Source organism: Ochotona curzoniae, unplaced genomic scaffold (genome assembly GCF_017591425.1).
Source record: "Ochotona curzoniae isolate NIBS_2020 unplaced genomic scaffold, NIBS_Ocur_1.0 scaffold_4505, whole genome shotgun sequence".
Classification (NCBI taxonomy): Eukaryota; Metazoa; Chordata; class Mammalia; order Lagomorpha; family Ochotonidae; genus Ochotona; species Ochotona curzoniae.
The window spans coordinates 36,433,931-36,458,799 of NW_024467118.1; the positions used below are offsets into that span (position 1 = coordinate 36,433,931).

At 42.5% G+C, this 24,869-nt stretch overlaps 1 protein-coding gene and 1 pseudogene across 2 annotated transcripts; one reads left to right on the forward strand and one right to left on the reverse strand.

Moving 5' to 3' along the window:
• The first annotated feature begins 161 nt into the window (after nt 1-161).
• Nucleotides 162-24,286, forward strand: ENTPD4 (ectonucleoside triphosphate diphosphohydrolase 4). Of its 2 annotated transcripts, none has more exons than XM_040965892.1 (13): nt 162-294; nt 3,124-3,224; nt 5,053-5,250; nt 7,190-7,395; nt 11,360-11,510; nt 12,938-13,041; nt 15,332-15,391; nt 15,647-15,801; nt 17,664-17,830; nt 20,384-20,708; nt 22,108-22,193; nt 22,897-23,058; nt 23,989-24,286. In XM_040965892.1, exons 2-13 carry the CDS (start codon nt 3,172-3,174, stop codon nt 24,215-24,217), a joined length of 1,896 nt encoding a protein of 631 aa, XP_040821826.1. In that variant the 5' UTR covers nt 162-294; nt 3,124-3,171; the 3' UTR covers nt 24,218-24,286. The 2 variants fall into 2 exon arrangements, with proteins under 2 accessions (XP_040821826.1, XP_040821827.1); XM_040965893.1 differs by having other exon boundaries at nt 15,647-15,777.
• On the reverse strand, nt 19,134-19,297 carry LOC121146941 (annotated as a pseudogene).
• Nucleotides 24,287-24,869: the final 583 nt, after the last annotated feature.

Below are 24,869 nucleotides of genomic sequence, written 5' to 3' on the forward strand. Positions count from 1 at the left end.
ATCTCCCGGCCCGGCATTCCCGGCGGCCGGAGCCCGAGGGCGGGCCGAGCAGCCACCCCGCTGAATGCCATTGGTCGCCATCCTGGCCCCGCCCCCGGACGTGCGCCGTCCCGCCGGCAGCGTGCGCGCTCCGGCCGCGGGCTGTGACGCGGCGGCGCCGAGGGCCGTGCTCGCGGCTCCCGGAAAGGAACGGAAGCTTCGGGCAGCCGGGTCCGCGTCGTGAGGTGGCCGCCGTGGTCCTGATGCTGACCGCTCGCGGCCCCCACTTCCAGGGCGCTCCCGCCTGCCGAGCAGGTGAGGCCTTCTTCCCGGGCGTGGACGACGAGGGCAGGGCGGTCGGTCGGGGCGAGGAGGCCCGCGGGGGCGACGGGCCGCGGACCTGCCCCTCTGGGCCCGGTTCCCGAAGGTTCGCTTCGCGTTCTCTCCGCGCTCAGGCTTCCTCCCTCGGGAGCTGCTGCCCACCCGGCGTCGCGGCCAGCCCTGCGAGCGTGGGTGGCCCTGTGTGTCGTGCTGTCGCGCCTCCGGGTTTGCTCACCCTGGCATACCCTGGCCAGGAAGGAGAGATAACTACCTCAAGGCCCCTCAAGTCCTGACACCAGTGTTGCAGTGCTCTGTGTGGATGTGACTTTCCCGTTAAATTTCCCCTTGAATTACGGAGTCATTGGGATATAAAGTGATGGTGCACAGCAATGTTTCTGAGCTTGGGTAATGAATGCATGGGCTCCTTATTAACGAGACTATTAATTCTCTCAAGTGTGTCCCACAACCCACAGAGGTCCGGGAGCGGTTATTAGCAGGAGGCAAATGCCTTAGAATCCAGAAACTGTCCGTGTTGGACCGCAAGCTGGAGGGGCACATTGCAGTTTTCACATTTGCAGTCTCGTCTTTTGCTCTGTGTCTTGAACGCCTTGGAGAGACTGGAAAGAATTGTATACTTGCTGTTAGATTTGATGTTCGTTGAGTGTTTGCACCACGTCTGTCCATTCTTATTAGCAAAAGTATAAAATCGAAAATGATTTTCTAAGGCCATTTCATTTTGTGTTTCTCTGTTTTTATTCCACACTGCTTTACTATCGGTGTTGCATGTTGAGACTCTGGTCTACGTTTTCCGAGCCTTAATAGGAAATACGTGATGTTAGCCCTAGAGGATGAAGAGACTTGCCTGAAAGTTGGCTTAAGGATTTATATTCTAATTGTATCCAGCGTGTTTGCTCAAAATAGACTACCTGGATGAAGATTCGGAGTGTGGGAAAACACTAGAAAGTATTCATAGTAGTAAGAAACAAAAACACAGACCTGTGTGGGAAAGGAAGTGTTAATGTTGATGGCAGGTAGCAAGGAGGAAGGTGGGCACCAGCTGTGTGGAGGGGAGAAAGAGACCATGCTCCCCCAAAGCAGACAGAGACGGTGTCTGTGTGACCAGAGAACCGATGAGGTACCGCTTGACGGGCTTCAGGTGCCTCAGAGGAGGGTTGGGGTTGGTTGCTGGGCTTCTAGAAGCTTCTTGAGTTGTTCTGCTCTTCAGAGCAGTGTTTTATAAAAGGGGGTTCACGCACAGGGAAGGCAGAAGGTAGGAGATGGATTGGGAGATTTGTCTTGAGGTTGTGCTATGGGTCATATTCAAGGAGGAGTTGACAGGTTCAGATGGGTTGTGTAGCATCTTTAACTAGAAGGTTTGTACCTTTTGAAGTTCACAACAGTAATGCTTGATGACCTTTTCACCTCCTTCTGGCAGCAAAGGGTCCTCAGCTGGGAGCCTGGGGTTTCTTCCTGGGGTTCCTTGTTGGGTACAGGGACCAAGGCCTTGGACTATCCCCTGGTGCTTTCCCAAGCCACAAGCAGAGAGCTGGATTGGAAGTGGAGCAGCTGGTAGAAGAATTGGCACCTATTTAGGATGTCAGAGCTGCAGGCAGAGGGTTTGCATTGCTAGACCGTGATACTAGCCCCTCTGGATTTTGAATTCTTAATGGCTGTTTCTATGTCTTACTTATCTTTGTAGCAAGCCATTCATGAAACAAAGAGTGGTGCTCATCACTTGTGCAGCAGGTGCTGCTCACCAGCGGAACAAGAGCCAGTGGGCGTCCTTGTCCTGAAGGACTCACGTGTCATGAGAAAGCCAAGCACAAGTCCATACAATAGCCTTCTACTGCCATAAACAGTCTGGAGATAGGAGATTAGAAGCCAGAGAGAGGTGCACTGAGCAGCTGCTGCGGAGCTGTGCTTGGAGTGGCTGCAGATGGAATGCAGTCAGAGATGAGAAGATGAGACTAGAACCCAGTGCTGTCTGAAGAACTTTCTGGCTGGTGTAGAACTCCAGGTAGCTGTTAAACCTTTGGAATGAGACTCCTGCAAGTGAAGAATTTGATGTGTTTTTTACTTTCTGTCATTTTTTATTTGAGATGCAGAGAGAAAAATAGTGGGGGAGATTGGTTTTCTGTCCATTAGTTGACGTCCTAACTGCCTGCAGCATTCAGGGCTGGGTCAGGTCAAGACAGGAGGCATCCAGGTCTCCTGTCTGAGAGGAGATACACGGTCTGCTGAGATGCAGACTAGAGGAGATCCAAGGCCTGAGTGTTCTGTGGAGGTTGGGAGACTAAGAGAGAGGCTGGAAGACATCCCCCGGCTCCCACAGGTGGGAAGGAGACCCGCTGGAGGCCCCATCTTCTCTCTGAGTTGAGTTGGGCTGCAGAAGTGAGAGTGAGAAGAGGCAGAGAATCGTTTAGGAGCCTATCGTGTTTGTGTATGACAGTCAAGAGTCACTGATATTTGTCAGGTACATGACTATTTCAGATTCCTGTTTAGTTTATCATTCTACCTCCTGCCTGCCTCCTCCCTAAATATTCCTCAATATTCAGTACTATATGATATTTAAGACCTATTTAATGTCCTGATAGTTCTGCTCACTGAAACACTTTAGATATAGAGTACTAACTAGTGCCAGCCAGTTAGCTCTTGATTTAGTCTTAATCTCTGACATCATGAAATTAATTACATAGCTTGAAATACACCCTTTCAATGATTTCCCTGCAGGAACCATGACCAGATAAGGTGTGGTTGGATTTAAACACACACTTGATAAAGTGTGTTTGCAGTCTTTGTGATTTTTCTCATTTCCCTGAACAGGTGGGCTTTAACTCGGTGACAACTCCAGTGTGGTTTCTGTAGTTGTGTATGGGAGAGCTGACTCCAACGCTGTTGGCTTGCTGGCCTTTCGATATGGGGAGGTGAGTAATGGGCCCAGTCACTGGCCCTGTGGGATCTGAGATTTGGGTACTGCAGAAACAGGTCTTGAGAGGAGAAATATCTAAACCCCATGTGGGAAGTGGGTGAAGTTGTGCAGTACTTCTGTTTACCACCGTGTTCCTTCCAGGCCCTGCTGGAGCCCCTGTTCTGAAAAGCCAGTGGTAACACCCGGGGGCCTCTGCAGGGATAGTGTATATAACAGCCAGCACATGCACTTGGGATCCGTGAGGGCCTTGGATTGAGCACAGGTAACTGCAGCTGAGGTGTGGAGAGGAAGAGGAGGAACACCACGGAGCAGCCCACAAACTCCTTGGAGACTGGGAATTACAAGTGGAAAATTCCACTGGATTAGCAGAATATTCACTTTCCTGTTCAAGTGAGTGTTTTAGTCCGTGAAATATATGCTTAAAAAAGCTAATTCTTCCTAAAGGCGGTAGGGCTTCATTTTTTTTTTTTATTGTCAGTTTTTTATTAATACAAAGAGAATAGATTTTGTGCATTTCAGAGGTATAATTCTAAGAAGACAGTCACACTTCCCTCACTGCAAGGTTTTACTTTTAAAACACTTTAAATGACTTTCATTCCTGACAGTAACCAAGAAGAAAAGATTCTATTTATTTATTTTTTTTTTTTTTAAAGATTTATTTTTATTATTTTTTCATTGGAAAGGCGGATATACAGAGAGGAGAGACAGAGAGGAAGATCTTCCGTCCGATGATTCACTCCCCAAGTGAGCGCAACGGGCCGATACTATGCCGATCCGAAGCCAGGAGCCTCTTCCGGGTCTCCCACGTGGGCGCAGGGTCCCAAAGCTTTGGGCCGTCCTCGACTGCTTTCCCAGGCCACAGGCAGGGAGCTGGAAGGGAAGCGGGGCCGCCGGGATTAGAACCGGCACCCATATGGGATCCCGGGCGTGCTAGGCGAGGACTTAGCCACTTGCGCCACCGCGCCGGGCCCGATTCTATTTATTTTTAAATATGTCTCAGGAATATTTCTAAAAGCAAAGGATATACCAGATCATTTGTTGAGTTTGTTGTAGAGAGGTTGACAAAAATACTGTTTTCTTCCATTGATCAGTCATCTGGGAGAAATTCACCTTGGAATTCAGTGTTAAAGAAATGTTACTCCTCTTGAGACAGTTAAACATTTTTGATCTAACAGACTGTGTTTTGGCTCATTAATATCTGCATACCTACCTGACAGCATTTGTGTTTTTGTTTTTAATTTAGATTTATTTATTTTTTACAAAGTCAAATATACAGAGAGCAGGAGAGACAGAGAGGAAGATCCTTTGTCTGATGATTCACTCCCCACGTGAGCGCAGTGGCTGGTACTGTGCCAATCCAAAGCCACAAGCCAGGAACTTTGTCCAGGTCTCTTACATGGGTGCAGGATCCCAAGGCTCCGGGCCATCCACAACTGCTTTCTCAGGCCATGAGCAGGGAGTTGGATGGGAAATGGAGCTGCTGGGATTAGAACTGGTGCGCATATGGGGTCCTGGTGCATTGAAGGCGAGGACTTTAGCTGCTAGGCCACGCCGCCGGGCCCTACAGCATTTGTTTTTACATAAGAAATTTCCCGTTGGTTTTGTCGTTGACTCTAATTTCATTATCTATGTGTGTATTTTGTTGAACTTATGAACTATCTAATTCTTTTTGGAACAAAGTAGAGTAAAATTAAAACCTCCGTACTACTTTGAAGAAAAGGGGAAAACAGAGAAGGATCCTAAACCCCGAGGGTCTGAGTGTAGAAAGGAGTTTTTGAAATAAATTGCTTTAGATTCTGTTTTTTTTTTTTTTTAAATTTCAGGATTGGCATTTCCTGTCTGTTTCCGGCTTCTTGGCATTTTAGCATCTCTCCAATGGGATGTCCTCGAATTCTGAGTACCAATTTGCGCCAGATTATTGTCCTTAGCCTTCTGGCAGCTGCTGTTTCTCTTTTATACTTCTCTGTTGTCATAATCCGAAATAAGTATGGGTGGCTAACCAGAGACAAGAAGTTTCAAAGGTAAGAGACAAATGCATGTGTTTCCAAGGTGGGATGCTCTGTCTTCTGTCTTGGCGCGGGCTGTTCGGACAGGATACCTAGACTGTGTGGACTACAAACAGCAAAATGCTTTGCACAGTTGTACAGGCTGTGGCATTTATGATCACAGTGCCCCGAGGCATTGTCTCTCATGGTGTTCCTTGGTTTATAGGTGGAGCCTTGTCACTGTGTCCTCATATGATGGGAAGGGGTATGGGTGCCCACTAGGATCTCTGTCTCTGCCCTTGTGGTCTCATTGCCTCCCAGAAGCAGCACATTGCCGAGGAGATTTTCAGCTTTGGTGTTTTGAGAGAACACAAACGTTCAAATAATGGTACCTTCATTTATAGCTTTAAGACATTCGGGACTATAAATGGTTGGAATTTAAAGATCAAGTGACTATAGGGGGCCCGATGTGGTGGCCTATTGGCTAAAGTCCTCGCCTTAAATGCACTGGGATCCCATATGGGCGCCAGTTCTAAACCTAGCAGCTGCATTTCCCATCCACCTTCCTGCTTGTGGCCTGGGAAAGCAGCTGAGGATGGCCTGGAGCCTAGGGACCCTGCACCTGCATGAGAGACCTGGAGGAAAGTTCCTGGCTCGTGGCTTTGGATTGGCACAGCAGCAGCCATTGCGCTCACATGGGTAGTGAATCATCAGACAAAGGATCTTCCTCTCAGTCTCTCCTGTTCTCTGTATATCTGACTTTGCAATAAAAAAATAAATGCAATTTTTTTAAAGATTTATTTTTATTATTTTTTTTATTGGAAAGGCGGATATACAGAGAGGAGAGACAGAAAGGAAGATCTTCCGTCCAATGATTCACTCCCCAAGTGAGCGCAACGGCCGATGCTATGCCTATCCGAAGCCAGGAGCCTCTTCCGGGTCTCCCACACGGGTGCAGGGTCCCAAAGCTTTGGGCTGTCCTCGACTGCTTTCCCAGGCCACAAGCAGGGAGCTGGATGGGAAGCGGGGCTGCCAGGATGGAACCGGTGCCCACATGGGATCCCGGGCGTGCAAGGTGAGGACCTTAACCACTGTGCCACCGCGCCGGGCCCAAAATAAATAAATTTTTAAAAAATAATAATATAAAAAAAAGTGACTATAGGAACAGGATTCTGTACTGAATATAGCATAGCTGGCATAATTAATTCCTATATCCTGCCTGATTTCACTGACAACTTCTATGGCAGGTGTGAGATCTTTTTGTTTAACAGTCAGATGCTGTTTTTCCATCTGTATCAGAACATATCAGGTAAAGAAAGTTTTTTTTTTTTTTCTTAAACTGAAGACAATGCAAGCAAGCAAGCAAGCAAACAAAAAAGTATTAACCAAAAAATACTAAACCTTTAGATGGCTACGGATGCTGGGTTCTCTGCTCTTGTCCATGCTTGCAATGTCGGGATCTACTTAAATAGCAGAGTGACGAGCTTATGACTATCTGTGAAGAACTATATTTTGTAATAATGTAGGGGAATTCAGAGTGGGTGGGATTTGAGGAGGGAATAAGGGAAATCCCAGAGCTGATGGAACTGCATCATAAAATAATATTTAAAAAATGAAAAAAAAAAAACCCAACCTTTAAACTGGCTAATTCCTGATCACCAAATGCATCTTGTAAAAAATTCGGGTATAACTGTGTATGTGTATATTTTAAGCTAGTTTTTGAGTTAAAAGTGATAGTCTGGAAATAGTGTTTCATTTATTGTAAGTTGTTTAAATTTCTGTAAAGAATAAGGGGATATCTGGTTTTTATTACTACCACCATTTTTGTTTTCTGCTGATTCTACAGTCCTTTAGCAGTTGTAAAAATGTTGCAGTGGTGCTGCTACACTGATTGAAATCACTGACCAGGTTTTTGTTTATTGTGTTAGGTTTAGGATGATACCTCTAACTAACAGCATGTGCTTTTCTAAATAAGGTACTTGGCACGAGTTACTGATGTTGAAGCTACGGACACCAATAACCCCAATGTGAATTACGGTATTGTGGTGGACTGTGGAAGCAGTGGGTCTCGGATATTTGTCTATTGCTGGCCAAGACATAATGGCAATCCTCATGATCTTTTGGATATCAGACAAATGAGGGACAAAAACCGAAAGCCTGTGGTCATGAAAATAAAACCTGGTAAGTAATTGGGAACCGTCTGATTACTGTGGGTACTGTGCTTTTATTCTGTGTGCTATCTTTTATATCTCCCCTCTTTGTTCTGATGTTCATCTATTTACAACATGACAAATGAGTCACCTTATTTCACTTTTTTTTCCCCATTGGTCTCTAACCATAAGGACTAGCTAATTTCAGGCATCTCATGTAAGTCTATGGTCTGTTGGTATAAATGTGTCATTTTAGAAGTTACTATCCAAAATACATACGATTTATTTGTGAATAATTTTATTTTTAAAGCTGCATTTACTTTTTATTTGAAAAGCAGATAGAGAGAAACAGATTATCCTTCCATGTACTGGTTCAGTCTTAAATGACTGAAACAGCCAAGGCTGGGCCAGGCCGAAGCTAGGGCCCTGAAACGCCATCCAGGTTGAGAGAATGCGGGTGACAAGTACTTAAGCTGTCACTGTTGCCCCCCCCAGACTGTTCATTAGCAGAAAGCCAGACTAGAAGCTGACCAGTCAGGACTTGAACCGGGCATCCCAAGGAGCTGCTCATTGTATGCCCCAAAATAACATTTTTAATCATGTTTATGTACTTAGTATTTAGTGACCATAGAACTGAAAGGAATTGATGTAATTATGTTTGTCTTAAAAGATACTACAATGTCTAAGCCACTATATGGTATGTTAAACTTCAGGTTAACCATCTTGTTAGATCTTGAACTCTGCCTATTTCAAGGGGCAATGCCCTTGGTCAGGAAAGTTAGGACTGGGCACTGTCAGGAACAGGACCTTGAAATAAAGCGTTATGTTTTGAAAGCTGGCAATCACTTATTTTATACAATCAACCATAGATCTTGGTAGAGGCATAGCAGTTTCATCTTGCTTTGTATTAAATAGTAAAATTTTAAATGTATAACACCCAGGAATTTGTGGAGTTTTTAAAAAAGATTATGTGTTTTAATTGAAAAGACAAATATACAGAGAGGAGAGACAAAAAAAGATCTTCCATCCACTTTTCACTCCACAACAGCCAGAGCTAAACCAATTCGAAGTCAGGTGCCAGGAGCGTCTTCCAGGTCTCTCACACGGGTACAGGGTCCCAAGGCTTTGGGCCATCCTTGACTACTTCAAGTTATATATAGAAAGAACCTAATTGAACCTGCGGGTGTTGTTTTAATATCATAGTGAATCTCCATTAATCAAAATTTATTCACTTTTTGAAGATTTATTTTTATTTGAAGTACAGATTTATAGAAGAAGGAGACACACGGAGAGTCTTCCTTCTGGTTTTACCCCCAGTGACCACAGTGGCTAGAGCTGAGCTGATCTGAAGCCAGGAGCCAGGAGGCTCCTGGGTTTCTCCTACATGGGTACTGGGAAGCAAGGATTTGAGACACCTCACTGTTTTCTCAGTACATAAGTAAGCAGCTGAATTGAAAGTAGAGCAGCTGAGATGAACCAGCACCAGTCCCGTAAAATTAAATTTTTTAAGTCTTAATGAACTGAAAAAACTTTTTTGTTTTCTAGTATCTACACCTAAAATTTCTGTATATGTAATGTACAAACCTTTTCAGGATGATTTTGAAAATAAAATCATTTTAGAAGGCTAAAAAATAAAACTTTATAAAGCAAGTTGCATTTAATTAGACTTTACTGTTGATTCCATTGAATTCATAGAATTAAATGAAGTCTCCATAGTAGGGAGTTGAGTTTCTAGGAGAAAGGGAGAGTTACAAAATATCCCAGGTTTTTTCTAGAACCTCATTAAAATCAGACGGGAGTCTCTATACAAATTATTTGAAATGGATGCCAACATATATATGTATTTTAAGATTTATTTATTGGGACTGGCGTTTGGCCTAACAGGTAAAGTCCTTGCCTTCAATGCACCAGGATTCCATATGGGTGCCAGCTCTATTGCCAGCATCCCTGCTTCCTATCCAGCTCCCTGCTTGTGACCTGGGAAAGCAGTCAAAGTTGGCCCAAGGTCTTGTGATCCTATACCCACATGAGAGACCTGGAAGAGGCTGTGGGCTCCTGGCTTCAGATAGGCTCAGCTGCGGCTGTTAAGGTTGCTTGGGGAATGAATCAATGGACAGAAAATCTTTCTCTCTTGTCTTTCTTCTTCTCTGTATATGTAACTGTCCAATAAAAATAAAATAAATCTTAAAAAAATTTATTTTATTTTTATTTGAAAGGCAGATGAAATTTACAGAGACAGAGAAAGATTTGCCATCTGCTGGTTCACTCACAAAATGACTGCAGTGGCTGGAGCTGAGCCAATCCAAAAGCCGGAAGCCAGGAGATTCCTCTAGGTCTCCCGTACAGGTACAGGATCTCAAAGCTTTGGGCCACTTTCGACTGCTTTACCAGGCCACAGACAGGAAACTGGATGGGAAATGGAGCAGCTGGGTCATGAACCAATGCCAATGTGGCATCCCCACATTTGCAAGATGAGGGTTTAGCCGTTGAGCCTTCTCACTGGGCCCTATCAAAATACCTTCTTATAGTACTTTATTTTCTCCTATATTGGGTACAGCAAGACTCTAGAATATTCTCATAAATTCTGACTACTTCGGAGATTGGGGTCCACTGGGGTAACATGGTGTCTGTAGAATCCAAAGACATATTTTCTTTAGTTTTCTGCTGAGTTCTTGGACAAATCAATCTTCTGGATCTAGAATTTTCTAATATACAAAATAAGAAATTTTACACTTCTGAAGTTACCTTCATTTTTATCATAAGCTAGCTGGCAGCTGGAAAGAAAGCATCTACTATTTGCTAAGTGTGGCCAAATAAGTCAGAAAAGGGGAACTTGTGACCAGTGAGATGTACAAGCCCTGGATGATCTGGCCTTGACAAGACAACTCCAGGCAGGACTCAGAATTCAGTATATAGCAAGGCGATTTCTAAGTTGACAATTTTGTATGGCCCACAGATTATGTTATAAATATGCAAATGGCTCTTGGCAGGAGCCAAACAAGCAAAACTTTCCCCAGACCTGTGTTTAGGAAATTCTTTGATCAAGGAAGGAGCTGAATTGATATGAAGGGTCTGGCCAGGTGAGAAGGAGCTGGGGAAGATAAAGGGCTGGGTAAAGAATGCTCTTCTGCTGCAGGTGGAAAGACTGTGGCTGGGAATGGTGCTATTGAAGTGTTACTAGAGCGCAGTTGAAGCCGACTGGAAAGTCCTGTGGATAAGATGGGAGTGGTGAATGTGCAGGTAGGGTGTGCTTTAGAGTTGAGCTGTAACTGCAGGGCATGGCGGAGCCACCAGGGGATTTGATGGCAAAGAGAAACAGCTTTTGGATTAGGCATGGTGGAGAATGATCAAACTGGAGGGCCCAGAGGTGTGCAGCAGGCCTGTGGAGGGTAGTGGTATCTAGAAAGATGAAGAGAGAAGTAATGTGAGAGGAATCAAGGAGAGATGGTCTGTGAAACCCAGAATGCACTGTGGGGTGAGGAAGAGGGATTTTATCCAGGTCGCTGGTGGAGGCCATAAAGCACTGACAGGCGGTAAGAGCAGATTTGAAGGGAAAATGAGGAATGGTGGCAGATTTCACTGTGTTGAGTTTTGGAGTGGCTGTAAGGGTAAGCAGTGACAGTGCACAGTGGACAGTTACTACCTACTGGTCGGGAAGCTGGGGATGAGATGTTGGTGAGCTTCATGGCATGATGGTGATGATGGTGGGGGCAGTCATGGGAGTGAGTGAGCTGCCTGGGGAGCACACTGCTGAGAGCTGTGGTGAGTTTTTGGGTATGGCACCTGGTGGATGCTCACCCAGTCTGTGCTCTTTGATGGCTGAGGAGAAGAGGGCACAGGACTGAACACTTGATACCACCAGCACTTAAAGGAGAGAGACTGGAAACTAGGAGAGCATTGAAAGATAGCTTAGTTCTTTCATCCTCAGCACATTGAGGAAACCTAATAAATCAGCTGAAAACCCTTGTATTAACTGAAGTGCTGTGTTTCTCTAGGCATTTCAGAGTTCGCTACTTCTCCGGAGAAAGTCAGTGACTACATTTCTCCACTCTTGAACTTCGCTGCAGAGCATGTGCCGCGGGCCAAGCACAAAGAGACACCGCTCTACATTCTCTGCACAGCAGGGATGAGAGTCCTTCCCGAAAGGTGACCCTCCACACATGGGCCAGGGGAGGTGACCTGGGGTGGGTGGGATGTGCCCCAACCACAACATCAGCATTCTTTGTTCTGGCCTGGAGTGGTACTACAGCTATTCTCTTAACTCAGAGATATGAAATCTTTTTGCTGCCAGCACTGTTCGGATATTTGTAATATTATTCTCAGGTCATACAAAATTATCAGCCTAAAAATTAGCCTGGGGCCTGTTGCAGTGGCCTAGCAGCTAAAGTCCTTGCCTTGTGAACGCACCTGGATCTCATATGGGCGCTGGTTCTAATCCCAGGAGCCCTACTTTCCATCCAACTCCCTGCCTGTGGCCTGGGAAAGCAGTCAAGGACAGCCCAAAGCCTTGGCAGACCGAGAAGAAGCTCCTGGTTCTTGGCTTTGGATTGGCTCAGCTCCAGTTGTTGAGGTCGCTTGGGGAGTGGACTAAATTAGCGGATGTAAGATCTTCCTCTCTGTATATCTGACTTTGCAATAAAACTAAATCTTTACAAAAAATTAGCCTGTAGGACTGGCGCTGTGGGTTCAGCTGCCATTTGTGATGCTTGCATCTGCTATAGGCACCGATTCATGTCCCAGCTACTCCATTTCTAATCTGTCTCACTGCTGATGGCCTACGAAAAGCAGTGGAAGATGGTCTAAGTATTTGGACCCTTGCAAACCATATGGGAGACCCAGGTGAAGCTTCTGGCCCACTGCTGATTTTTGCAGTCATTTGGGGAGGGGAGTAAAATGATAGATCAAATTCTGTCTCTCTTTGTCTCTTCTTACCTTTCTAGCTCGGACTTTCCAAATAAATAGCTTTTGAACGTTTATTTTTTTATTAGAAAGGCAGACATAGGAAGATCTTTGTCCACTGGTTCACTCGTCCAGTGGTCGCAATGGCAAAAGCTGAGCCAGTGAGCAACCAGGAGCTTCTTCTTGGTCTCCCATGTGGGTGCAGGGTCCCAAGGCTTTGCACTATCCTTGAATGCTATCCCAGGCCACAAGCAGAGAAATGGATGAGAACTAGAGCTGCCAGGATATGAACTGGCGCCCATATGGGATCCTGGTGCATGCAATGTGAGGATTTAGCCACTAGGCCATTGTGTTGGGACCACTACCTGATATTAGATTTTTGATGACTATAAGTGGCAAAGTTGTCAAAAAAAAAAAACACTTATTTTGTTAAGTTAAGGAATGTTTGCAGTTGTGGTTTTACATGTGGGAATCATTTAGTTCATACAGCTTGTTAATTTAAAATTTTTTTCTTGAAATAAGCGGTCATTTTCACTGAATTGCTTTGGTTTTAAAATTAACTGTTTCACATAGGACATACCAGGGCCACGGGCTTTTTGCCTTTTGTTTTTTTCTTTCCTAGACCCATCAAGGATGTAATACTGTAACGTGTACATGTTGGGGTTGCCTTGCAGCCAGCAGAAAGCCATCTTGGAGGACCTCCTGACCGACATCCCTGTGCACTTCGACTTTCTGTTCTCTGACTCTCACGCTGAAGTCATTTCAGGGAAGCAAGAAGGTGAGTATGTCTTGCTTCAGCTTCAAGTTGAGAAGCCTTGCATGTAAATCCTCATTTTCTCCAGTGTGTACTTTCATAAATTGTTGCTAATATCATCAAATTGAACAGATTCTAGCCTTGAAATACTGTACTTTTTAAATGACTAAATTAGTTTAATCTCTTCTGTAACTGATCTTTATCCCCAAACATTAAGCCACCAAAAAATAATTTGGCTTGTCTTCACTACAGTTATGCAACATGTCTTGAACTTATTTTGATAGAAAAGATTTTTGTTACTTGTCCAAGTTATAAGATTTTCTGGCATTATCACAGTTACTGGGCTTGTTGTATCTGATTTGCTCAGAAGGAAAAATTCTTTACCTAGATTCACTGCAAACTTTTTTTTTACTCAAGGAAGTTGCTCTAAGAATGAAATGACAACTCAATGAAATTATTTGGGAATAATAATGAAATGAAAACTAAAAAGTATTTCAAAATCATCTATTGTTTTTCAGAAGTAAAAGGGAACTTTACAGAATTAAAAGAAAAAATACAAACTTTATGTCTTATCATAAGAAACAGTAGGTTCAAGACAGTTAGCAATGATACCATTCAATTAATCTTATCACTAAAGAACTGAGGGCTGTAGAAATTTAGCTATGTCAGTATTAACTAAAGAATGTATCATTTTGCATATATTTTTAAAAAATTTATTTATTTGAATGGGAGAGTGACAAAAGAAAGGGAAAAACAGCGGCAGGGGGAAAGAGAATTTTCCATCTACGGGTTCACTGCCCAAATGGCTACAACAGCCAGAGTTGACCCCATTCAAAGCCAGGAGCAAGGAGCTTCTTCTGCGTTCTTCTGGATTTCCCAAGTGGGTGGAGGGAGTGCTTGGGCCATCTTCTGCTTTTTTTCTAAGCCATTAGTAGGGAATTGATTCAGAAGTGGAGCGGCTGGGACTTGAATTGGTGCTCATATGGGAAGCCAGCATTGTAGGTGTTAGCTTTACCTACTGTGCCCAGTGCTGGTCCCCAGATTTAAAAAAACAAAACAAAACACTTTTTTTTGTTGTTGTTTTTAAAGAAACAGAAAGCAAGGCCTAGCACAGTGACTCAGTGGCTGAATCCTTGTCTTGGCATGTGCCAGGATCCCATATGAGTGCTAGTTCACATCCTGATTGCCCACTTCCCCTCCAGCTCCCCGCTTGTGGCCTGGGAAAGTATTCGAGGATGGCTTGAAGCCTTGGAATCCTGCACCAGTGTGGGAGACCCAGAAGAAGCTCCTGGCTTTGGATTGGCTCTGCTCTGGCTGTTGTGGCCATTTGGGGAGTGAAGCATTGGACTGAAGATCTTTCCATCCCTTTTTTTCTGTAAATCTGCCTTTCCAATTAAAAACAAACAAACAAAAAAGCAAAGCAATCAGAAGTACTCAAATGAGGACTGGGAGGTGGATGCCTAATGATACCTCCTGGAAGCTCACCAGATTCCCTTTGGTGAGAAGAACCAGAGGGACCCTTTTTCTGTAGTGGCTTAAATGAAAATTTTAGTTAATAGTTGGTAAGGATTAGGTGTAGGAAATGTTCTAGAAGTGAAATTATACCTGGTTGCTCAGTGAATGTGAGAGATTTGAGGGATAAAGGAAAATATAGAATTGTAAAATAAGTAGAATGAAAAAAAAGCAAACAAACTTTTTTTTAAAGAACGAGAACTCTTCCCATCTCCTGATTCAATTCCCAAGTACTCATGATGGCTAGGGCTACAGCGAGGCCCCAGCTGGGAGCTGGAAGCTCAGTCTAGGTCTCCTTTGTGGAAAGGAAGAGCCAACCCTGTGAGCCATGATTGCTGCCTCTCAGGGTTCCAGTAACAGGAGGTGGAGTTAGGGGTTGGAGGCAGGAAGCACTACCCAGGTACTCTGATGTAAGTTGAGGACTTTTTAATCACTAGGTTGAATGCCCACCGTAATGACTTAAATTTTTAAAACTTGAAGTTGATAAGCTTAATTTGATCAAAAATAGAATTTTATAAAGAATGAGAATATGGTGTTTGGAAACAATCCATAAATTTCAAAAAAAAAGACTAGTACCTGGGAAATTATTTTCAGCCTGTATAAATGATGTAAAACTATAGGTGTTGAAGTTGAGAGTTCTTGGGAAAACCATTAAAAAAGGTAAAAATATCAGTAAAAATATTTTTGATATGATCACAAATTATCAAGAAATAAAGTAAATGAGATGTTGGTACAGATTGCTTTAGTAAAAGTTAGGTACTGTTTTAAAAGTTTACTTTTCTTACCTTGTAAAATCCTGTAGGTGTATATGCTTGGATTGGCATCAATTTTGTCCTTGGACGGTTTGAGCATATTGAAGATGGTAAGTGTCATGTTTCCAGCCAGTGTCTCTACCTGGGAATTACGGGTTTTTGTTTGTTAAATCCAAAGGCTGAGAACGGAGCTAGGCTTTCTAACACTGTTAAGTGTGTAGGAGTGAGAGAGCCACTGTTTAACACAATTAAACTTGATTTTAGTTGGTAAGAACTAGCCTAAATGTGTTTGAAATGTACCACAAAAGCAAAATGACGCCTCTTTGATTTGTCCCATTTTAGTGAACATGTCTTATTCTTTCCAGATGACGAGGCAGTCGTGGAAGTTAACATTCCTGGTAGTGAAAGCAGCGAAGCCATTATCCGGAAAAGAACAGCGGGTATTCTTGACATGGGAGGCGTGTCAACTCAGATAGCATATGAAGTTCCCAAAACTGTAAGCTTTGCCTCCTCACAGCAGGTTATTATCTGTACAAATTTCCTTCCGTTTGCTTTGGTTTTCATTTAACGTTTCTCCATCCATTTCTGATTTGTTTTCTGAGTCTGAACACATCTTTGCTTGCTGAGGTGCCACCTTCTCAATGCAGGACAAAGCAGACAGGAACGAGGTTGACCTCAGCCAAGCCGGTTGTGTGTACATTGAAATCAGCTGATTTGTTTTCTGAACTTAGAGTTTTCTTTGGTATATGTGTCACTCATATGCTTGAGTTTTCATGTGTGCTTTTTCTCTTCTGTCACTTTTTTACCTCAAAAGATTTTAATGTAATAGCATTAGGCTTTTAAATTATAAATGGGAAAGATGCTTTCTTTACTTTTAATGGCTCAGGCAGCTTTTGACCTGTTCTGGAAGAGATTGGTGTTCTTATCCACCACATCCTGTTTCTGAACTCCGGAGTTTTCCATCTTTCCTCTGTCCACCTCGGTGCCTGCAGGCCCTGCTGGTCTGCCTGTCTGCGGGCTGGACAGCCTTGCACAGGGAACACCAGGACACTCTCCAGATGAACAGCTGCTTGTCTTTATTTCTGTGTTCCTGTCAAGCTGTGAATTAACAACTGGTTTGCTACAGTTGTCCCCAGAAGGTAACGCTGTGGCATATTGTAGATAAAGTGACACTGTGGAGCTGGCTAAGCCTAGGGTGCATCCTCTTCCTCACTTCTCATGTGACCTTATACAAGTCACATAATCTTTTTGAGCTAGTTTCTTCATATGATAATGAATGAGAGCACTTATGATAGGACCCCTCATTAAGTTTAAGGCTATGTTTAAATTTAAATTTAAGTTTAAATTAAGTTTGACTGTATTCAGTGTACTGCCAAGCAACTAGTATGTCCTTAGGCAATGCTGTTAATATCTTAAGTTCCTTGAAAAAAGAAAAAAAACTTTGTAAATTAAGGTACAGGTTGACAGTCCCTTCTTGAGAATGCTTATGTGCAATGTTTTAGATTTTTGAGTTTTTCAGATTTTAGAAAGCTTGCATGAAATGTACTAGATCAACATCCCTAATCAGGATATCTGAAATACTGGAGAATCTGAAGCTTCTTTAGCGTGATGCTGGATACTCAAAAAATCAGATTTGCAAACACTTAAGATTTCAGATTTTTAGATCTGAGATGTTCAACCTGTCTTAAAATTTGTGGTTCTTTTTTGCCATTCCAGATATGATACTGGGATTTTATGTTTTGTGAAAAATTGTTTTTCCAATATTAAATTAAATTTATATTAAATAAAGTAAAAGCTACCTATAAAGGAAATTTGGGGAAAACAGTTAAAAATTAAAATTTTTCCATGGATTTTCCATTCAGAAAGAGCATTTTAGCATTTTGAGTAAATTTTTTAATTATTTAAAATGTGACTAACCTTACTGTTTCTATGATTTTGTGTCCTTTATATTTACAGGGTATCCAAAAACTGTCAATTATTGTAATTAACTTAACCATGCCTTGATTTTGTATGTTTAGGTTACATCAGTATTTTCTGTCATGGAATGACAAAGGAAATTGTTGCGGGTAGAAAGTTTTTTATATTTAGGTTTTGTTCTGTAGCATGAGATTCCATAAATAGATTTTCTGTGACAGAGAGTATGAACTGTGCTGTTAACTTCTTTTTTCAAAAGTAATATCACAAACAAGCAACACATATAAAACATCCAAAAGCTAAAGATTTGTCACGTTGAATTATAAAGGATACTTGGAAGAATTCTTGGGAAATGTATAAGCAGAAATTTTTACTCCTGTTTAATAGATTCTTTTTAGACTCTTCTTTTTAAAAGGAGGTTCAAGTTGCTGAAGATATTGAAGTGTATTATTATCCTTACGTTTTCAGGAGGAAGTAGCTAAAAACTTGTTAGCCGAATTTAACTTGGGATGTGATGCTCACCAAACTGAGCACGTGTACCGGGTCTATGTGGCCACATTTCTTGGATTTGGTGGCAATGCTGCTCGGCAGAGATACGAAGACAGAATATTTGCCAACACAATTCAAAAGAACAGGTAAAACACCTTCTACTGCTCAGCATTGACTTGCATTAAAAACAGATCCAGGTGAGGCAGGCATTTGGCACAACAGATAAGATAGAGCTTGGGATGCCCACATTCTGTACCAGATTTTCATGGGTCCAAGTCCCAGCTTCACCCGGTTCCATTGCCCTCTTTTGTATACCCAGCAGCAGCAATCACTCAGGTATTTAGAGTGCCACTGCCACTCATGTGGAAGATTTGTGTTGAGTTCCTCACGCTTGACTTTGGATGGCCTAGCCTCAGCTGTTGGGGATGTTTAGGGAGTGAGCCTGTGGATGGGAGTTCTTGTGTTGTCTCAGCCTCTCAAATAAGTAAATAAAAATTAACCAGATAGGATTAGGTAGAGCAGGGGGAATGCTGCACTGTTAGTTTTTTATATGTGTTGTCCCCACCTGATCAGGAAGAAGAAATGAGGGAGGCTTCAGGGACCTGCCGCCTCTATCCTACCAGGCCTTAGCAGAGGCTTTATATACACATCGTTTCTCAGACATGTTTTCACATGTTGGGTTAGAAATTTCAGTGTCAGGCTGTGAAATGATTTTAAGCCCTGAGTATGACTGTTCTGACAGTGGAGGGCTTGGGAAACTCGGCAGCTAGGACAGGGTGATCGATGTCTGCTGCTGTCCTGGAAGAGAAGGTGGAAGAAGGGTGCTGAGTCCTGAAGACTGCAGTCCACAGATACCAAGCTGTGCAGCTGTTCAGTAGATGAGAACCCTTTACAGGTAGTCACTGTGAGGAAGGGGTGGTCTGAAAGTCTGAGTTCATGACTTTTAATTACTTTTACCAGTGAAACTAAAAAAATGAGATAATGCACAATTCTAACATGGAAAATACATAAAATGCTTCATTCTGTCTTTTTATTTTGTAAGTTTATTACAATGAAATTATCCCATAAGAACGGACAAGGTATTTGGATGAATTTAAAGCTAGGAGGTTATGTAAGAAATTACTTGCTGTTTTGTTTTCTATCCTAAGCAATAGTACATTTCTTTGATCATTTTAGTCTTTGTAAACATGTGAAGCCTTAGATTTAGAAAGAGTAACTCACAGCTATTTGATGCATTTTTACCAGAAACTTGTATGTGTCAATAGGAAAATCAATAAAAATCTTTTCCTATGTCTGCTCCAAAAGGTAATCAAATAGTATTAAATATCACATTGCTAGTCCCATGAATTTTTTAAAAAATTGAATTCTTTTTGGTATAATTTTTTGAAAGATTATTTTTATTGGAAAGGCAAATATACACTAATTTACATAACAATGGGTATATATTTGCCTAGTGTTAGGTTTTTATAATAAATAAAGTTTTCCTGTATTGTGAGTTAAGCCTTAGCATGAATGTTTATGTCTTTACCATTCATTGAGATTTCTTTGAATATTAGCAATAATTGTGCCTCGGATAAACCTCATTGGCTACGATACTGCCACTGCACAAAGCTAATTTCTTTGAATATTAAGTTAACATTTTCAATGATAAAACTCCAATTTATCATGCAAGTTCACCTTGAGTGGTCCTGCTGTAGGGAATGTACACTTAACAGTTGATTAGCAAGTAAAAACTTGACTTAGTGTCAGTGACAAATATTGAATTCCACTAATACAACTCCAAACAATTCAACCACAGATCGGGCCAGGTAATATCACTTTGTAGTCTGTTGCCATTGACATCTTGATTTTTTACCCTGTTTTGATATCTCATTTGCTTGAATTTGTGAACACACATCAAGATGACATATGCCAGTTGCCTGAAATCTCACTAGGAACTAGTAATGCCTAGGACATTTAAGTTAACAAAGTTAACGCTGCTTTTCCTCAGGACTTCTTAGAACCTGTAGAAAAATGGAAACTTCAGTGTCTGCAATATCTGGGACCAAAAGATGATCTAAACATAATAAGTGAAAAAAAGCCTTAAACATTATGTTCTGATTTCTGTATTTATCTTCCCAAATTTTGCTATGAACTAAGGTCTCTTGTTAGGCCACATTCATCATTACTCCAGCTTGCACTGCACTCTGATTAGGATGTCAGTTTAGCTTTCTTTAAAGAATAACAATTTCATAAATGCACTTGCAAAACAATTGTATACTAAATTATTCTAGATTTTTCATAATTTTTTGTCCACACTTAGTTCAGCACTGCGTTTATAGGGTCTTGTTGTCATGTTTTTCAAGATGTTTATCTGGTTTTCCTAGTTCAGTTATTTTTTTCATAGTTAAATTTTATCCACCTATATAGGATTACAGTCACAAGCACTAGTGGCAGAAAGGGGGTTGAGAACAAAACAGCTGCTGGACTGTGTTGTAGCAAATTGGAAGCCTCAGGTAGTGGAACAGATGGACTCTTGATGTATCTGCTGCACACAAATGTATGTGAGCCTTCTGGAGGGTGAATTGAGTGCACCAGGATATAGCCTTGAAGGACTCCTGTTCCACTGAGCATAGCTTAGCAACCACTGGCTTGCAGCCACTTCACCAAAACACTGTGTTCTGTAGGACTCGTGATAAAAGTTTTTCTTTGTGCCATAGGCTCCTGGGTAAACAGACTGGTCTGACTCCTGACACTCCATACCTGGACCCCTGCTTACCCCTAGAAATTAAAGATGAAATCCAGCAAAATGGGCAGACCATGTACCTCCGGGGGACTGGAGACTTTGACCTGTGTCGAGAAACTATCCAGCCTTTCATGAATAAAACAAACGAGACACAAACTTCCCTCAATGGGGTCTACCAGCCCCCGATTCACTTCCAGAACAGTGAATTCTATGGCTTTTCTGAATTCTACTATTGCACCGAGGATGTGTTACGCATGGGGGGAGACTACAATGCTGCTAAATTTACTAAAGCTGCCAAGGTAACCTTCAAAGAAACCATCTGCCGCCCCTGCATGCTCTTGAGTGACTGGTGTGGACCATGACAGGTTGTGTCCTCCCTCTGAAAATGGAGGGTGCGATGGAGCAAGGAATGTTGCAGTGCAACATATTCAAGTCCTATTCCCTTTAGGCAAGTGAAGAAGTCACAGTATAGTTCAGAAAAATAAATCCATGGTAAGCTCCTCTGCCCATCACTAACTGCTCTGGTTGCTGGTGACCTCCAAAGAGCAGTCTGTTAACTTACAGTGCTAGTCCTGCCAGCCTTCCCACTCCCTGAGTTGTCAGGACACTGCTGTTCTCTGTCGCTGCCTGTATGACAGCCTGTCCTTGGCTTCTTTCCAGGAATTGTGTCTCTTAGACTGTGGTGGTCCTAGACGTCTACCCTTGACCAATGGCATCCAGGGTCACCTCTTTCTCCTCTCCCGTTGGTGTCCTGCTGTAGGTCTCTCTCACCTGCATAATGCAGAAGGCTGACAGTTGATTGTCCTGTTTCTGGTCTCTCTGTCATCGTCCACACTGCTTCTGTAGTGTGTGAAATGCACATGGAATCTCCTCACTCCTACTGGAAATTGCCACAACTGGTTTACTTACAGGATCGATTGCATGCATCAGGTTCTCCCCACCTCAGTAGCCCCTCTCCCTGCTTAGCACTTTGTGCTGTAATCAAAGCAAACATCAACTTGTTTCCTGCATGCTGTGCTGCTTTAGTGTCTTTATTCACAGTGTGTCCGCTTTCTGTCTGTCCCCTTCTCTCTTACCTTGGGCTGAATGCTATTCTTGTTCCTTTCCTGCACACCCAGGCATCTGTCAACACTTCTGTGGACTTCAGTGTCTTTACGCTTTAAATAAAGGTTGGGATGGGAGCCATGTTGGAAGAACTAAACATCATATTCAGAAGAAGCATTTATACAGTGCTTAGCAAGTGATTGCTAATAGTATTACAAATAGTTGGAGGAAAAGGAGCCGCCTTTCCTTCTCTTTAAGGCAAAACCTTTTGTAAACGTTGTCATCCCAGTACCTCACACTAAACCTGCCCCTTACGTAAGTACCATTTGAACTAGCTGTAATAGTGCTCCCCTTTCCTAGAGGTTTGAGACAGGCAGTCATGAAGGAGAACTGGTTTGAAGGATTTGATCTTGGTTAACAGCATCTTCAGCAGAATTTTAAGACAAAGAATAAAGCTTGTATATCTAAAGTCAGTAAGTAGGCAGTAAGTGTGTGTGTGTGATATTCATTATACACACGTATAAATTAAGCCTTGTGTTTAACTGGAAGAGAGTACTTAATAGGAATATGAGTCTGGTAAGCAATTTTTAAAACAAAAAAAAATGTTTTAATAAGCCTTCATTAATGACTTATGTTGGGTGAAACTTGTTTCAGGATTATTGTGCAACAAAGTGGTCCATCTTGCGGGAACGCTTTGACCGAGGACTGTATGCATCTCATGCTGACCTCCATAGGCTTAAGTAAGTAGAGGATAGTTATGCTGCAGTGGTTTTAAGAAACCACTACTTTAGTCTGAACCCCCGTCTTGCCACACCCTGAGCCTGAACCCCTTTTATGCTCCCAGTTGCTCAGCCTGCCTAGATATCAGAAGTCAGGCCAGATACTGTCGACTTCCAGTCTTCTTGTGTTTGCTTATCCAGACTCCACCCTTCTCCCTGACTCTTTGAAACACTTGTCACACCTCTGTAACTTATATATTGTAAGCTTTACAATTATTTATTGCTTTTTAAAAATCTCTTCATTCGAAGCCAGTTAAGTGCACTCTTCTGTATTTCTGTTCTATTGCACAGTGCAATGTAATAGATATTTACATATCCGCTTATAATATATATTTAGAATCAGAGTGGGAGAGCTGAAAGCATGCCTGTCTTCTCCTTTAACAGTACACTGGGGTCCACCAGGGTTCTAAGTTTGAAGGATTCACTCAATAGTTGATGAAATGCCTGAGGTAGAGAAATTGGTCATGGTAACAGTATATCATACTGACAAGTTCTCAACACACTGTGGCAGGTGAGCTGTTTGGTGCTGTGGGACAAGGAATGTGGACTGCGTCAGTTATAAAGGCATAAGGCTGTTTGGCGAGTAGGCAGCCTGGGGCAGCCACTCCCCTTGGTCTGTGTGGGGGACCACGGGATGACAAGACTATCTGCTTGGGGTTTGTAGGTACCAGTGTTTCAAATCAGCCTGGATGTTTGAGGTGTTCCATAGTGGCTTCTCATTTCCTGTCAACTATAAAAGCCTGAAGACTGCCTTGCAGGTTTATGACAAGGAGGTACAATGGACCCTGGGGGCCATCCTGTATAGGACCCGGTTTTTGCCGTTAAGGTAAGCCATTAATTTAGTGATGAAAATCTTAAGAGCTATGATCTGCAGTTCAAAACCTCATGACTGAATTGTGCATGTTTGATGTATTGCTGTTAATGTTGGCCTTGGACAAGATCATGGAGACTGTGAAGTTAACTTGGGCCTACCGTGGCCACACAAAGGCTACTTCAGCTCCTGCCTTCATATCCTATTATTGTCAATTGTCTGTTCCCTAACTTTTGTCAAAGGGTGCATTCAGAGGTTTTTAATCTTTATTGGCTTGAACTGCTTCTCAAAATATCGCTTTAAAATATATAAGTGCATTGTATTACACAGGTGATCTTCATAGGGACAATACACTTATCAAAATATGAAAAATTTATGTTATAGTAATATATGTGCTTTATGTAACAACTAGCAGGGTTTGGTAGCAGTGCTGGTAATAGCTTTAATTACAATATAGGGCTGAATGTCAGGGACACTTGGAGGAATCTGTGACACCATGAAGCTGTACAAAAGATGTGTAGTTTTCTCTAGTAGCAAAGCTATAGGCTCTGCAAAGACTAGTTCTTTTTCTCCCCATATTGAGCATTTCCTAGTAATGCTTGTCACTCTGTTAATTAGTCTAGCATTGCTTGTTACAAATAGGTTTTGATTGCACGTTGATTTCTGTGTATTACTGAAACCCTCAGGTTTCTTCTAAATTTCTGACATTGGTTATCCAAATTGTTATGATTGTAACTGCTACTGAGTCATGAATACATTTTCGCATGCTCATCTCCTGAATACTTAGAAGTACCCATCACTGGGTCATTTCAGAGGGAAGTTAGCAAAGTCTCAGCTGCCAGGATCCCAGCCCCTCCTCCCCTCATCACCTGTGCACTGTTTCCAGCCACCCCTTTTCTGCCCTCATCTTGTGTGTTTTCTGTTGTTTTGTCTCCCCTTGGGCAGAGACATCCAGCAGGAGGCCTTCCGGGCCAGTCATGCCCACTGGCGAGGCGTCTCCTTTGTCTACAACCACTACCTGTTCTCTGGCTGCTTCCTGGTGGTCCTGCTCTCCATCCTGCTCTACCTGCTGCGGCTGCGGCGTATCCATCGGCGCCCACCGCGCAGTGGATCTGCAGCTGCGCTCTGGATGGAGGAAGGCCTTCCACCCCAGAAGCTCGCTGGCACCCTATGAATTGGAGTTGGTTCCAGGAAGACTTTATAAAGGAAAAGCCATTTTTGCCTCAGGGTTTCTCCTCTGTATTCATATACGATTTTGTTTTTCCTTTCCTTTTCTGTTCCTTAGAAACAAAATTCATTGTTAGTAAAGTGCCGCTGTGGTTGTGGAAGTATCACACTCAGCCATTTTGAATACAGCTTTAAACTGAGGAGAAACGGAAAGGGAAATTCACTCGAATATTGCTGCTTAGTATTGTTACCTGCCAAAACAAAGATTTGGGGATTTTACTTAAAGCTTGTTAAATTTTAAACCAATGCACTTTGACAGTGAAGAAAATTGGGAAAGATGGTACTAGTGGAAGCCGACTTGAAGAGTGATCATTTTCTATGACTGAACTCCTCCCCCCCCACCCACCCCACCAAAAAAAGAAATAACTTATGACTGAAATTGTAATTTATTGTCTTCCTTATCTTGAAAGCTGCAACCTTAAAGAAAGTAATTGTTCAGATCTGCTGCAGTGTATGTTTTAGAGGTTAAAATTTGAAAATCATTTATATTGAGAACAGAGGAAATATAGGCACAAGAAAGTAGCTTTTAAAATTAATAGTAGAGAACAATGTGAAATAATGGCTAGAGCTTGTGTTGTATTATGTAGTGTTGTGTTGTG